This window comes from Vipera ursinii (genome assembly GCF_947247035.1).
Source record: "Vipera ursinii genome assembly, chromosome: 4".
NCBI lineage: Eukaryota > Metazoa > Chordata > Lepidosauria > Squamata > Viperidae > Vipera > Vipera ursinii.
This window is the reverse complement of record NC_139514.1, coordinates 92,035,508-92,048,799: the sequence shown is the minus strand read 5'-3', so window position 1 is coordinate 92,048,799 and position 13,292 is coordinate 92,035,508. Positions and strand designations below refer to the sequence as shown.

Below are 13,292 nucleotides of genomic sequence, written 5' to 3'. Positions count from 1 at the left end.
TAAATAAACATAATAAATAACAATTGCAACCACTTCTATGTGGGACAAACATCATGTCAGATAAAAACCAGGATCCATGAACACCGGCTAGCAGTCAAATGCCACGATCCCAAATCCCTAATTGCTACCCACACTGACACCAAACAACACCAAAATCATCAGCCACACTACCACCCGCCATGCTTCGGAGTTCATCAAAGCCTGGGACTCCACAAGCAATTCCATTAACAGACACATTGACCTATAACCAGCCTATGAACCCCTCAGAATCCAAATCAATCTAACAGCCATCTAGAGACAGCAGCAGCCCTCAAGCCCCTCCCCCCAGCAGTTCACTTTCCAATGAACCTGACCTGATATAATCTCCCCATCACATGACCCATTACCAGCCACCCACTGATGACTCACTCCTGACCCACTAATTCACACCCTCCAATGACCCTGACCTGAAGTACTTTCCCATCACAAGCCTCTCTCGGATTACTCAAACCTGGCCCATCACAAGACCCTCACTTGACACTCCCACAACTGAAGCCCTTATATAACTAGAACACTGACACAGATATTCACCAAACACCACTGAAGATGTTACCTAGCCTGATAATGAAACATTTGGAAACCAACCCTCAAGCTCGGAGAACGAACCTTCACCCTCATAATAAATAAATATAGATTTCATATGTGGAAAAAGTAAGTACACCCCTACATTTCTTTCTTCCTCGCTTTCCTAAAATTCTACCTTAGAATCCCGTGCATCAGTTGAGGTGCCAATGATTAGAATATTGCCTGAGAGGATGAGGACAAAGCTGTCTTATTGAAACCTCAGACATTTAATTTGATTTGCTCTTTGTTGCTGAAGTATCATCATGCCTACATTCGAAAGAGCTCTCTTCCAGATTTTCAGAAAGAAGGTTATAGATGCCTATGAGTCTTGGAAGGGATTTAAAAATATTGCCAAGCAATAGGATATCAATCATTCCACAATCTGGAAGATCATCTATAACTGGAGATTTCAAGCAACTGCTAGCTTGCACAGGTGAGGTCGTCCCTATAAGTTCAGCTCAAGAGCAGAACAGGATGCATGAAAGAAGTCTCTTACGAATTCCAGAATTTTGTCACCTGATTTACAGATGGCTCTCAACTTTATTCATGTCAAAATGCATGGCTCTATCATTTGAAAAAATGCTGCATAAATTACTTTTATGTGGGAAGTATGCCAGGAGGAAACCTTTGCTGCCCAGAAAGAAATCGGGGCAAGAGAAAGTTTTTGCTCATGAACACTTAGGCAAAATTTATAATTTCTGGAACAATGTACTCTGGACAAATGAGGCAAGCTAGAGTTATTTGGACACAATACCAGAAGATATGTTTGGCAAAACTAAAGACAGCTTTTCACCAGAAGAATCAACACCAGCTCTAAGGCACATTGGTGGAAATGTTAATAATTTGAGGCTCCTTTGCTGCATTAAAGCCTGGAGAGCTAACTCTCACAGAATCCACTATGAATTCTTCCTTGTACCAAAGGGTGCTTGAGGATAAGGGACACCATCTGTCAGCTAAAAGTGGACTTTACAACATGTTAATGACAACAAACATTCTAGTAAATCTGTCAAGGAATGGCTGAAAAAAGAGAAATTAAGTTCTGGAAGGCCCAAATCGAAATCCCATCAAAATGTCCTGGGATGATTTGAAATGGGTGATGCATGCAGGGAATCCTTCAACCATTGCACAGCTGAAAAAATTCTTCATGGAGGAGTAAGGAAAAAACCCAGTCAATGTCAAAGGCTGGTAGATAGCTATAAGAAATGCCTACTTGAAGTGATTTCTGCTTTTAAAAAGGAGTAATACTAGGTATTATTGCCAAAGATGTTATTTTTTCCACAGAAGGAAATGGCAGATCTGTTAAGTTTTTATTGAATGATTGTACAGTCATAGTTTTCATAGGGTTTTTTTTTGTTAAATTACATCAACTTTATCTTTAAATGCTATTTACAACAACTTTACAACATTTAAATGCTATTTGAATGAAGGTAAAATACTGATATATCCCATATGTTAAAAACTTTACATGGAGTGTACTTACATTTTCATGTGACTGTATATATGTATATCCTCTTGAAATTTATTACTTAATTGCCTGAAATGAGGGTCATCAATCCACTGTTGCCCATTTAGACCAATTCTAGTAATCTTGGGTTCTCTAACTTTTCTTTTTGCATTTTTCTTCCTTTGTCCTTGTGCCAGCTGGGAATTGATCAGTGTTGTGGTAAGGTGGCATTCTTGAGTACCCTGGGATTTCTGTTTTTATTTGTATGTAGGATTGCAGATGTTTTAGTGTTGGTAATTGTATTGTTTTTATATAAATGCTGCTGATTTTTTTTCAAAAAACTTTGCAACTAATAGAATTCTCTTGAACAACATTTGATAGCAGATTCCTCCCTAATCCAAGTTACTTTATAGTAATTAGCTTAATAAGCTTACACCCCCTCTGATGCCTCCAAAAGTCTTACTTAAAGAAATACCAGAAAAGCCCAAAATTTACTGCAAATGGGCAGGTTGAATAGTTTCTCCTGTATCTTTTTCATACCACATTATATAGTTTTTGATGTAAAATCACCTGCATTGAAATGATTTTTATATAGCTTTATTTACATTTTGTGAAATTTTATCTTAATTTTCTGTTTTAGAAGTCTTGTTGACACAGTATATGCATTGAAGGATGAAGTACAGGAATTAAGACAGGTTGGTAAAACATACTATATTTCACAATTGAGAATAAGTTGATAGAATACGGTAAATATGTCAAAAACGGTGGGTTTTTAAAAATGTGCATTAGAATTGGTGGTAGAATCAATATGTAGTATCAATGCTGTAATAGTACTGATGAAATAGAAGTTAAGTAGCTTTCATGCACAATTGATTGTACAGGTAATCCAATCTAATATTACAAATCTTGGCCATTTAAGTTATGTGTGTGTGTGTGTTTGTTGTTTATAAGTAAAAATATGAATATGAATTGAATAGTTACATACAAAGGACAGGTGCCCCACAAAAAAGAATGCCTTTGTAGTCCTAACAGATGGTACTGTTTTAGTGAAGTAGGTTGGCTGATATTGTTGTGGAAAGGTAATCCTGCCAATAACTTGATCTAGTGTTATGTCACAATTCATTAGTGATAACCAGCACTTTAAAAAATTACATCTGGATTTTTTATTTGGAACCACCACATTTTTATAGTAGTGGTACTACATGTGTGTATTTAGGTGCACTCATAATTACCTGCACCATTGCATTCTGCAACAATTGTAGCTTCTGCAAAGAGAATCCTCCCAAGCACAATCCAGTTTAAGACTGTCATCTCCCTATCATTCCACCCAGCCAGTAAGACCTGACTTGGACTATACATCAAAGCCTCAGGAACAAATTTCCTTGGGAATCCTATTAGGCACATTTCACCTCTGGGACAGATCAATTAGTCCTAACTCCCTGCGGTGAAAAGTAGCCAGGGAACACTTCAAGGTCAACAGGGAGTGATTCTTCCATTACAAGGGACTGATAACACTATCCCCCAATTCCAGATGACATTGCTATTATCCTGAGATGAAACCCAGGTCTAACAGGAGGCCTGTTGTGTGGATTGGGCCCTCAGTAAACTGAATCAGGTTCATAGTTGCTCTGAGAGCCATAAACTCTTAGTCTGCCTACAAGTCTGTACTTATGAAAAGCTGGATGATGTCCCCCAACATCTTTAGCCCAGTAAACTGCACTGCTGAACCAGATATAGCATCAAGCAACACAAGCAGGAAAGCTGTTACTCAGTAGGGAATAGCAGCAGCAGCAACTCCAACTGATCTCTGAGGCTCAAACTCATGTAGAATCTCACATATATCTATCAGAATATTAGATCATGGATGAGATAGGGATTATTGGAGACTGATCTGACACTGAGCAACACAGCTACAAGGCTCTGTGAAGGCTCTTAAGGTTCAGTGAAGAGATCGGGGTGAGTCAGCAAGTCGGAATGTAGTTCTAATATAAGGCAGCAGGAAATATTATTTGAGGAGGAAGAAATATCTTCCCTTGAGCACAGTAGGTAAAAGGCAAAGGTAGACATGCAACCTGCACAGACTACATTAATTCCAGTTTAAGAAAAATCCACTGGTGAGAGCCCATCAGAGGTTGAAACTCCTGCCACAATGTACTGCTTCTGAGTTTAGCTATGGAGGAATCATACTTTAAAACCTCTAATTTCAGCTAGTAATTGTATTTATCTCACAAGAAAATTCTGGATAATTAGTTTGTAAATTAATAGAATCTTGAACATGAGAATTACTTTGTAACTTTGATTCCATATTTCACCATGTTTCATCTTATTTCTGAGTTTGCATCAAACATCAACTGGAGCTCCTCCTAATAAGAAAGATAATTCTTTTCCTAAATGTGATTTGTATCTGCATTTATAACATTTTTAGAGGATTTTACAAAATGAAAATATTATGCTGAGCTCAGAGCAAAACAAACAAGTTTTCTTTACTGATAAATTAAACCTCAAGCTATTATTTCAAGAGAGCACAAATCTATAGCAATATACTCTGAAGGTCTCCTCACTGTAGAAGCATTGTAGAAAATTATGTTTTAGTCATTTAAGGCAAATTGTCATAATGTGTTTTGGTGGTGTTTTTTTTTGTCAGGATAATAAAAAGATGAAGAAATCGCTGGAAGAAGAGCAAAGAGCTCGGAAGGAGCTTGAAAAGCTTGTCCGGAAAGTTCTAAAGAGTATGAACGATCCTTCTTGGGATGAAACCAATTTATAAAAAAAATATATATATTGATTTTTTTCTTTCTATTGAAAGACCAGTTGTCAAATCTAATTGTGGAAGCCTTCTGATATTTAGTCAGTGTTGCCTATAGAGCACTACAAACCAGGATTTAACTGGATTGAATTATGTTTTTATATATAATAAAATTCAGTCCATTTATGAAGCTGTCTTTACTTAAGTGCAGATAGTGTGGATCCTGAACTTGACCTATCTTTACTTATTTCCATTCAAACTGCCTCATTTTGCAGCAATTGCAGCAGGTAGCTAAGAAATCCATGCCCCTCTTGTAAATATTTGTAATTTTGAACTTGTATGTGATCAATGTATCAGTACTCATACAGTATTCTATTGTCTTCCTGTAAGCAGCAAACATAGCAGTGGCTGATGCTATGCTCCTAACATTTACTGAAAATTATATACTAGTATGAATTTTTTTGAATTTTTCATTCTCAGGCATCAGATAGAAAACATTTTTGGTAATTCCCAGCATATTTCCCAGTATTCAGTCTGTTTTAATAATTTAATTAAATTTATTTATGTCTGTTTAAACTTTCAGACACCATTTTAACATAAATTTTAAAACTACCGACTGTCAATGCAGTAAACTGTCAATTGACATCATTTCATATTAAAGGTAAATATTTTAAAAATCAAGGCTTACATGTTTCTTTTTGGCATGTTAAAATGCAGAATAGTCAGATTAAGTCAAATGTGCTTGCTCTTATTTTAGTGGCTAGTTCTTAGATAATTTGTATATTAGAGTTTGCAGTAGTTGTGCATATATTAAACAGCTGGCGAATGTTCTAATGAATCACTCGGTACTGTTGTCAAAAGAAGTTCAAGTCGATGTGTGAGTTTGTTTTGTGAAATAAATGTATTATTTATTATTTTAGCATGAACATAGCAAGTTTTAGATTAATATACGTCTGTAGTGTTCTAGAGTCAAATCTTAAATCTTATTTTACTGCGCAAATATAATCTTTTATTCTTCTACAATCTAAACAAAATAATAATCCCCTGACCTCCATTCTATTTATATATATATATATAAAAACCACACTAAAAATGGCTTTCTGAAAAGTAACCAGCCATGGCTGTAACTTCATGTTGGTTGTTTGAAATGTATGTAGATATGGGAAAATACATATGGATTCTTTTAAATTACATTTTGGTCATGTAATATAGTGTTCCAAATAAGTTTGCACATAGTTTTTCAAGATATTTAGTATTTGAAGTCAATTAATGAAAACCTAAACCTAGCTACAGTACTTTAAGAATAACTTTCTGCTGAATTTAGGCAGGTACCATATTTTTCGGACCATAAGACGCACTTTTTTTCCCAAAAGTGGGAGGGAAAACGAGAGTGCGTCTTATGGTCCGAAGGTGATCCGTATGGCCAGCCCCAACCTCTGCAAGTGGAGCACGAATCGGCACGTGCTGAGAAACGCCGATCTCACGCTCCTGCACTCTCCCTAGCTCGGTTTCAGCTTCCCTTGCTACAAGAGAAAGCAGGCTGAAACGGAGTGAGGGAGATTGCCAGGAATGTGAATCAGCTGATCTCGCGCTGCTGCAATCTGCCTCGTTTCAGCCTGCTTTCTCTTGTAGCAAGGGAAGCTGAAACCGAGCGAGGGAGTTTGCAGGAGTGCGAGATCAGCCGATTCGCATTTCTGGCAATCTCCCTCACTCCGTTTCAGCTTGCTTTCTGCAAGAGAAAGCCGGGCTACAGGGCCGCCTCTGCGGGTACTGCTCTAATGCAGAGAGGGAAGGACAAAGGGAGGGAGGGAAGGAAGGAAGGAAGGAAGGAAGGAAGGAAGGAAGGGACAATGGGAGAGGGAGGGAGAGAAAGAGAGAGAGAGAAAGAGAGGGAGAGAGAGAGAAGGAGAAAGATTTTTTTTCTTGTTTTCCTGCTCTAAAAACTGGGTGCGTCTTATGGTCCGAAAAATACGGTATATACTAAGAATAATGTACAAACTGTGTGTGTGCTAAAAGCAGCTTTCTTGTTTTCAATTTTCCTCCTGCTTATTGGATAGTATAAAATTCTATGTTCTGCTTAGAGGTATGATGGCCCTGGAAAAAAAAGGGGGAATAAATCAATTCTTTTTAAATGAAGCCAGTCTCTCAGTATTGGATTTCATATTATGTGGAGAGAAACATATTCTCCTTCCCTACCAGTCTTTTTTACATTTTTATTTTTTTACATTTCACATCTTTAGCTCAGAAAATTCTGTTGTCTGGAATAGGGAAAACCTTCAAACTTCAGCTAAATGACCAAGGGTAGGGGAAACCATCGTATTTATATCACATTATAGATTTTAAATTGCTTCATGTAATGGGGTGTGTGTGTGTGTGAGAGAATTCAGCATGGCCATACTATTAGAAGGGCAGTTCTGTGTTTGTCATAATTTCTAATTGTACAATTCTTGTATTCAGCAAAATAGTAAAACATGTCTCCCCCATTCACGAAGCATTAAGATTTGAGCTGTGTATTTCTCAGTGATGACATCTTGAAATATTTACTGAAAATTGTCAAGACTGCTGTCATGGCAGAGGGCATAGGTGGATTCTTATTTTATAAAATAGCTTAATTTTAAAAATAAAATTAAGGTGAATGTTACAGTTATGTGGGAACTGTCCAATTTCCTTCAAAGACAGGGTTAGGGGTCCTGGAATTAGAAGGCCCCAGCAATAGCTGACCCAATTAAAGAGATAATCAGAAAATCGCCAAACTAAATGAAAATTGGTTAATCATCAAATCCCCCTCTTTGATTTGTTTTATACAAATTATCATTTCCCCCCTTTTTGGTGCTGCTGCTGTACCTCATATGCAGCATAAGAAATCAATTTGAATAACAATTACAGTTAGTCCTTGACTTATGATTGCAGGTGGGATTGGAATTTTGGTCACTAAGGAGTGTATTCATTCTCGGATAGACTACTGCAATGCTCTCTACATGGGGCTGCCCTTGAGGACCACTCGGAGGCTTCAACTGGTGCAGAATGCGGCCACGTGAGTTGTGATGGGGGTTTCCCAATACTCCCATGTAACACCTCTTCTCCGCGAGCTGCATTGGCTTCCAGTTGCCCTCCGGGTGAGATTCAAGGTGCTGGTGATGACCTATAAAGCCCTTAATGGCATGGGTCCAGATTACTTATGGGAGCACCTGCTGCCGGCGTCAACTTCCCTTTGTCCTGTGCGCTCCCACAGAGAGGGCCTCCTCAGGGTGCCGTCGGTCAGGGACTGCCGGCTGGCGGCCCCCAGGGGGAGAGCATTCTCTGTGGGCGCGCCAGCCCTTTGGAATCAATTGCCTGTTGAGCTCTGGATGGCTCCTGACCTTCGCTCTTTCCGCCGTGATCTGAAGACCTGGTTGTTTGAACAGGCCGGCCTGGACTAAGGGTTTGGGTTTATTTTTAACTATTGTTAGGGCTAAATTAATTTAATTTTACTTTTAACTTTTGTACGTTGTATTTTATTGCCCTGTACACCGCCCTGAGTCCTTTGGGAGAAGGGCGGTATAGAAATTCAATAAATAAATAAATAAATAAAATTAATTAATTAAGCAAGTCATTATATGACTGGAGTGGATTTTACAACCATTTTTACCAAGGTTGTTAAGCAAATCATGTGGTTGTTAAGTGAATCATGTGGCCATTAAGTGAATCCAGCTTCCCCAATTGACTGCCTGTTGGAAGCCAGCTAGAAAGATTGCAAAGTGTAATCACCTGGCTGCAAGACACTCTAACCATTGAAGATGCAAGACAAAAAGAACAATGTGGAGCAAAAGTTATAATCATTGATATTTGTATATAAAATTTCGAGATCAAAACGTTCTTTATCTGAAATAAATATCAGTGTCCAAAATGACATCTATAGAGACCAACTAATCTGTTGGTGGAAAAATTGTCCTTCATTGTGTAGGTAATCCTTGAGATGCAAGTTTTTCAAGATTTATAATAAGCGAAACAGATTTTCTTCAAAAAGCTTTTTATAACATTGATAAGATACTTTACTGTTAAATGAAACAGATATGCATTACTATTCAAATAATGTTAATTATGTTGATACGTGCAGTGTGTACATTTTATAAGGGATCATTGAATTTCACTCATTTGAAACCAGATTGGTATTTGTACCCATTCCCTTTACAAAATATGCTTAAAAGTTACAGAAAAGCCTGAACAGTTAAATTTCTAATTCTATAAAATGCTCTATGTTTATATTTCTTATAGTGGACAGAATTATCCTCATGCTTAATAGGTAGACTTTCAATGGATTGAAAGCTCAACTAGTACCTTTGCTTTCAGAAATTAAGACATCAATAAGTGGTATATCAACTATATTTAAGATTCTCAGAAAATTGAAAACAACTTATGACCTAACTCCTGTTTTTCCTAGCTCTTGGACTATACTACTTTTGCCCTTTGAACAAAGCCTCTCTTATCACTGATGCTGTATAGTCAGAGCTGAACAAGAAAGAAAATAGAAATCTTATCCTCCAACAATCTCAATTATTTATCTGGAGGAAAAACAATCATGAAGTTCTGAGATCCATATAAAGCACAGTTTGAGTCTTAACAGATTGCACATGGCTAGGATTCATCTACCATGAAGTTTCCTTCAAGATTCTTGTTCTTGGTCCCACCAATGTGCAAAATATTTCAAGCTCAACTTAACTCAAGTTATTCTATTGCTAATTAGACAACATCAGCAATATTTTGAGTAATGTCCTGGATCAACACCTCAGCAATGGTGTAGTCGGAAGGATAATTAGTTTCTGTCAAAACATGTTAAGGTGGGCAAGATTGGAATCAATGGTTCCCAAGCCAGAGGTAGTTGCTGCTATTTCAAGATCTCCAAGCAAGGTGCTAAGTACCTGTTAATTTGAGAAAGCAGAAGGAAGAAGTCTCATGTTTAAACTGCTGAGAGGATAAAAGTCTTTATGCCTTTGCACTAGCAGTGGGAATGTGGTATGTGATTTCAGTTCTGGTCTGAGGTTATTTGACTCACCCTACCTGTTTGCAGTCCTGCTCTTTTCCTTAGTCATCTGTCAGCTGATATACTTAGAAGAACCTTCTAATTGCAGCACTTTGCATTCTACATCTTTCTGTGGGAGAATGCAGTAAACCAGACATTTTCACACCCTCTTTCCTTTCTATTTTCCATTTTTCCCCTTGTATCTGTCCTCTCAATAATTAGTTCCCTTGGTGACCAGTTTAATGACAACACAAAACAGAACTGTGATGTCACAGTTACGTTTTCTGTTCCTCACCATAGTAGGAGAGGTAAACTTAGTTGATGAGCCAATTGTATGGCTATATTCCTTAGATTGACTTACTACTTGTAAATGGAAATACTAATTTTGCCAAGTCTTTCTGAAAGCAAGTTGCTGGCTACTCTGCCCCTCCTCCTCATATCTCTTTTTATTCACAGCTATATTAGATATTTTTTATAGATTGATCTCAATAACCTCATTAATGAAATGCATAGAAAAACAGGACCAGAATCATCAGTTTATTTTTCTAGTACCTTACCTATTATGGCTTCCTTCAGGTGCATGCATTAAATTGTCCTTTAAGTTCAACAATGCAACACAGTCACCATCAAGGGTTCTTCAGCTGGAAAAAAGAAGTAATTTTCTTCGCTATGGATTTGCAGGTAAGTCTGAAGCTGATGACTGTTGGTACTGTGATAGATGAATACTCATTATGAGGTCCAAAGTGTTAAAAAGAGATGGTTTGCAAAACATGTTGAGGCAAACAGCACTATCCTTGAGGGGTTCAATCAGCTGCAGTCTTTGTAAAACTTGTGTGGCTGTTTTGAAAACTCTTCTCAGTTTGCAGCACAAATAAAATTTACAGGGACTTTATTTTGCTGGAAGTCCAGCTGAAGTGGTGTCTACCTATACCAGGCATGTCAAACTCGTGACGTCACGTGACATGCGACGTATCGCAACTTTTTCCCCATTGCTGGCAATGGGGTGGGTGCAGTTTCATTATGATGCATCCTGCCCGTGGGCCAGCAGTTTGACATGCCTGACCTATACTAACAGACAAATTGGGGCAGGTTTCCTGCTTTCCAGGAGGTAGTGTATAATTGGGTCCATGCGTTATTAGTATTGGCTTTGCTGAAGGAGGTTTGAATTTTGAAGGATATGGCAGTAGACTCCCCTCTTAAGAACCTGTTGCTGGATCCAACAGTTCTGGACCACTTGCAGTAAAACTTACTAGGGAAGATTATTAGGAGGGTGATACAGGTTTAAAGGGATTTATAATAAATGAATTATCTGGATCTTTTCATTCAGGTAGCAGAATAGTGGTGATACTATTGTTCTGAACCAGCCCTCTTCTAACAAACCCCTTATCAGAAAGAAGAGACTGGAGAACGTCCAAGGCTAAAAGGCTTCTGCCAAGATTTAATTACGCAGTTAACAAAAACACTAGAGCTTGTCTTCTCAAGCGGAAAAGTTGCTTTCAGCAACCAGCCCCTCCCCAAACACTCCTTTTATAGAGAGCTCAGGGCGTGGTCTCCCTGTGCCTCCTCCCGAGGAGTCCCATAGCCTTTCTTTGTTTGTTCCTGCTCGACTGCCTCCTGCGTCGGGCGTCCTTGAACAGGGCCAGCTGTGGGTCATCATCCTCCGCACTCTCGGGCTCACGCAGCTGAGAAGAGGTCCCCGGCTGAGGACTCTGCAAAGCCTCCAAACCATCATCAGCCGGTTCGTCTCCCTCCTCCCCCTCATCTGAGTCCTCCGATACGTCGGAGCCGGCTGTCGGACCCACAGGCTGGCCCTGAGTCACAACACTATCCCGCACCGCAGGGCCCTTCCCCCGGGTCTGCCGATCCGGATGCGGTCGGGATGGGAACTGTTTGTGAAAAGCAGTCACCAACGCAGGGGCATGAACGGCGGTCGCGTCTTCCCATGTGAAGTCCTCCGGCCCGTACCCTTTCCACTCGATCAGGTACTGGAAGCGACCTTTCAGCCAGCGGGAATCCCTGATGCTGGCGACCTCGTACTCGGGGGTGCTGCCTCCATCACGAGTTCCTGATGGGGGAGGTTCCGCTTGGCGAAGTGGACAGGCCGGTTGTTCGGGGACCAACAAGGACCGATGGAAGACGGGGTGCACGCGCAGGGAACGTGGCAGAGTTAAACGATAGGCGACCGGATTGATGACGGCCTCGACTGGGAACGGTCCAAGGTAACGGTGGTCCAGCTTCCTCGCCGGCCGAGTGGATGGTAGGTTCCTGGTGGACAGCCAGACCCGATCCCCCACTGATAGTGGAGGCGTATCCCTTCTCGACCGATCGGCGAACCTCTTGTAGTCGGCCTTGGCCTTCTCCAGCTGCCGTCGCACCAACCGATGGATCGCCTGTAACTCCGTCATAAATTCGTTCGCTGCCGGCTCCGATGAGTCCACGGGAGAAAGGGGGAAAAACCGGGGGTGATAACCCACGTTGGCCAAGAACGGTGTCATCTGCGTGGAGGTGTGCTGCGAGTTGTTAAAGGCAAACTCGGCTATGGCCAAATAGTCCACCCAATTGTCCTGCTGCAGGTTAACGTAGCAGCGCAGATACTGCTCTAAGATGCCGATGACCTTCTCGGTACCCCCGTCGGTTTGTGGATGATGCGCGGACGAGAGGCAAACCTTAATGTCCAACGCCCGCATCAACTCCTGCCAGAAGCGGGCTGTAAACTGGGCCCCCCTATCGGAGACGACTCTATCGGGAAGGCCGTGCAGCCGGAACACCTGTTGGATGAACATGCGACTAGTGGCGCGAGCTGACGGTAAGCCGCGACAAGGGATGAAGTGCGCCATCTTGGTCAGCATGTCCACCACCACAAACACTGTCGTGAAGCCAGAGGATGGGGGTAGATCCGTCAGAAAGTCCATGGACACAGCCCCCCAGGGTCTCTTGGGTGTTGGCAAGGGCTGCAGTAAACCAGGCGGGGCCCCTGTCGCTGACTTGGCCTGCCTGCAAGGAATGCAGGAGGTGACATAAGACTGGACATCGTGTCGGACTCGGGGCCACCAAAAAGTACGGGAGACCAAGTTCAGAGTCTTGAACAGGCCAAAATGCCCCGCAGCCGGGTTATCATGACACTGGCTGAGGACGAGTCCCCTGAGTGGCCCTCCTGGAACATAGAGCCGGTCACGATAATACAGGAGTCCATCCGCGACCGACCAAGGCGAATCTGGCCCCACCTCTTCCTTCCGCTGAGCCACCCACGCCTCCTGCTGCTGCGCCTCCCGGATCCGAGCCCGTATATCCACCGGCTCCCGCACCGCAGCAAAAGACTCGACGGGGATCACTGTCCTGGGCGGAAGCTTGTCTTCCGCTCGGGTGTATTCGGGCTTTCTGGACAGAGCATCCGCTCTCTGGTTGTGCCCGCTTGGTATGTACCGCACCCGGAAGTCAAACCTCGCAAAGAAGAGGGACCACCGGATCTGGCGTTGATTCAAATTCCGAGCGGTCTGCAG

The 13,292-nt window shown here is 41.2% G+C and overlaps 1 protein-coding gene across 7 annotated transcripts in view; it reads left to right on the top strand.

Moving 5' to 3' along the window:
- Positions 1 to 6,287, top strand: part of ARHGEF7 (Rho guanine nucleotide exchange factor 7) — a gene marked incomplete at its 3' end in the record, with an annotated part of 101,700 nt that extends 95,413 nt beyond the window's left edge. For 6 of the 7 annotated variants that reach the window (XM_083363114.1, XM_083363110.1, XM_083363109.1 and 3 more), the window contains 2 exons: positions 2,688 to 2,742; positions 4,692 to 6,287. In XM_083363114.1, coding sequence (XP_083219240.1) covers positions 2,688 to 2,742; positions 4,692 to 4,814 — 178 coding nt within the window. The remainder of the gene's footprint in view (positions 1 to 2,687; positions 2,743 to 4,691) is intronic. The other variant, XR_014492586.1, reaches the window with a different exon arrangement.
- Positions 6,288 to 13,292: the final 7,005 nt, after the last annotated feature.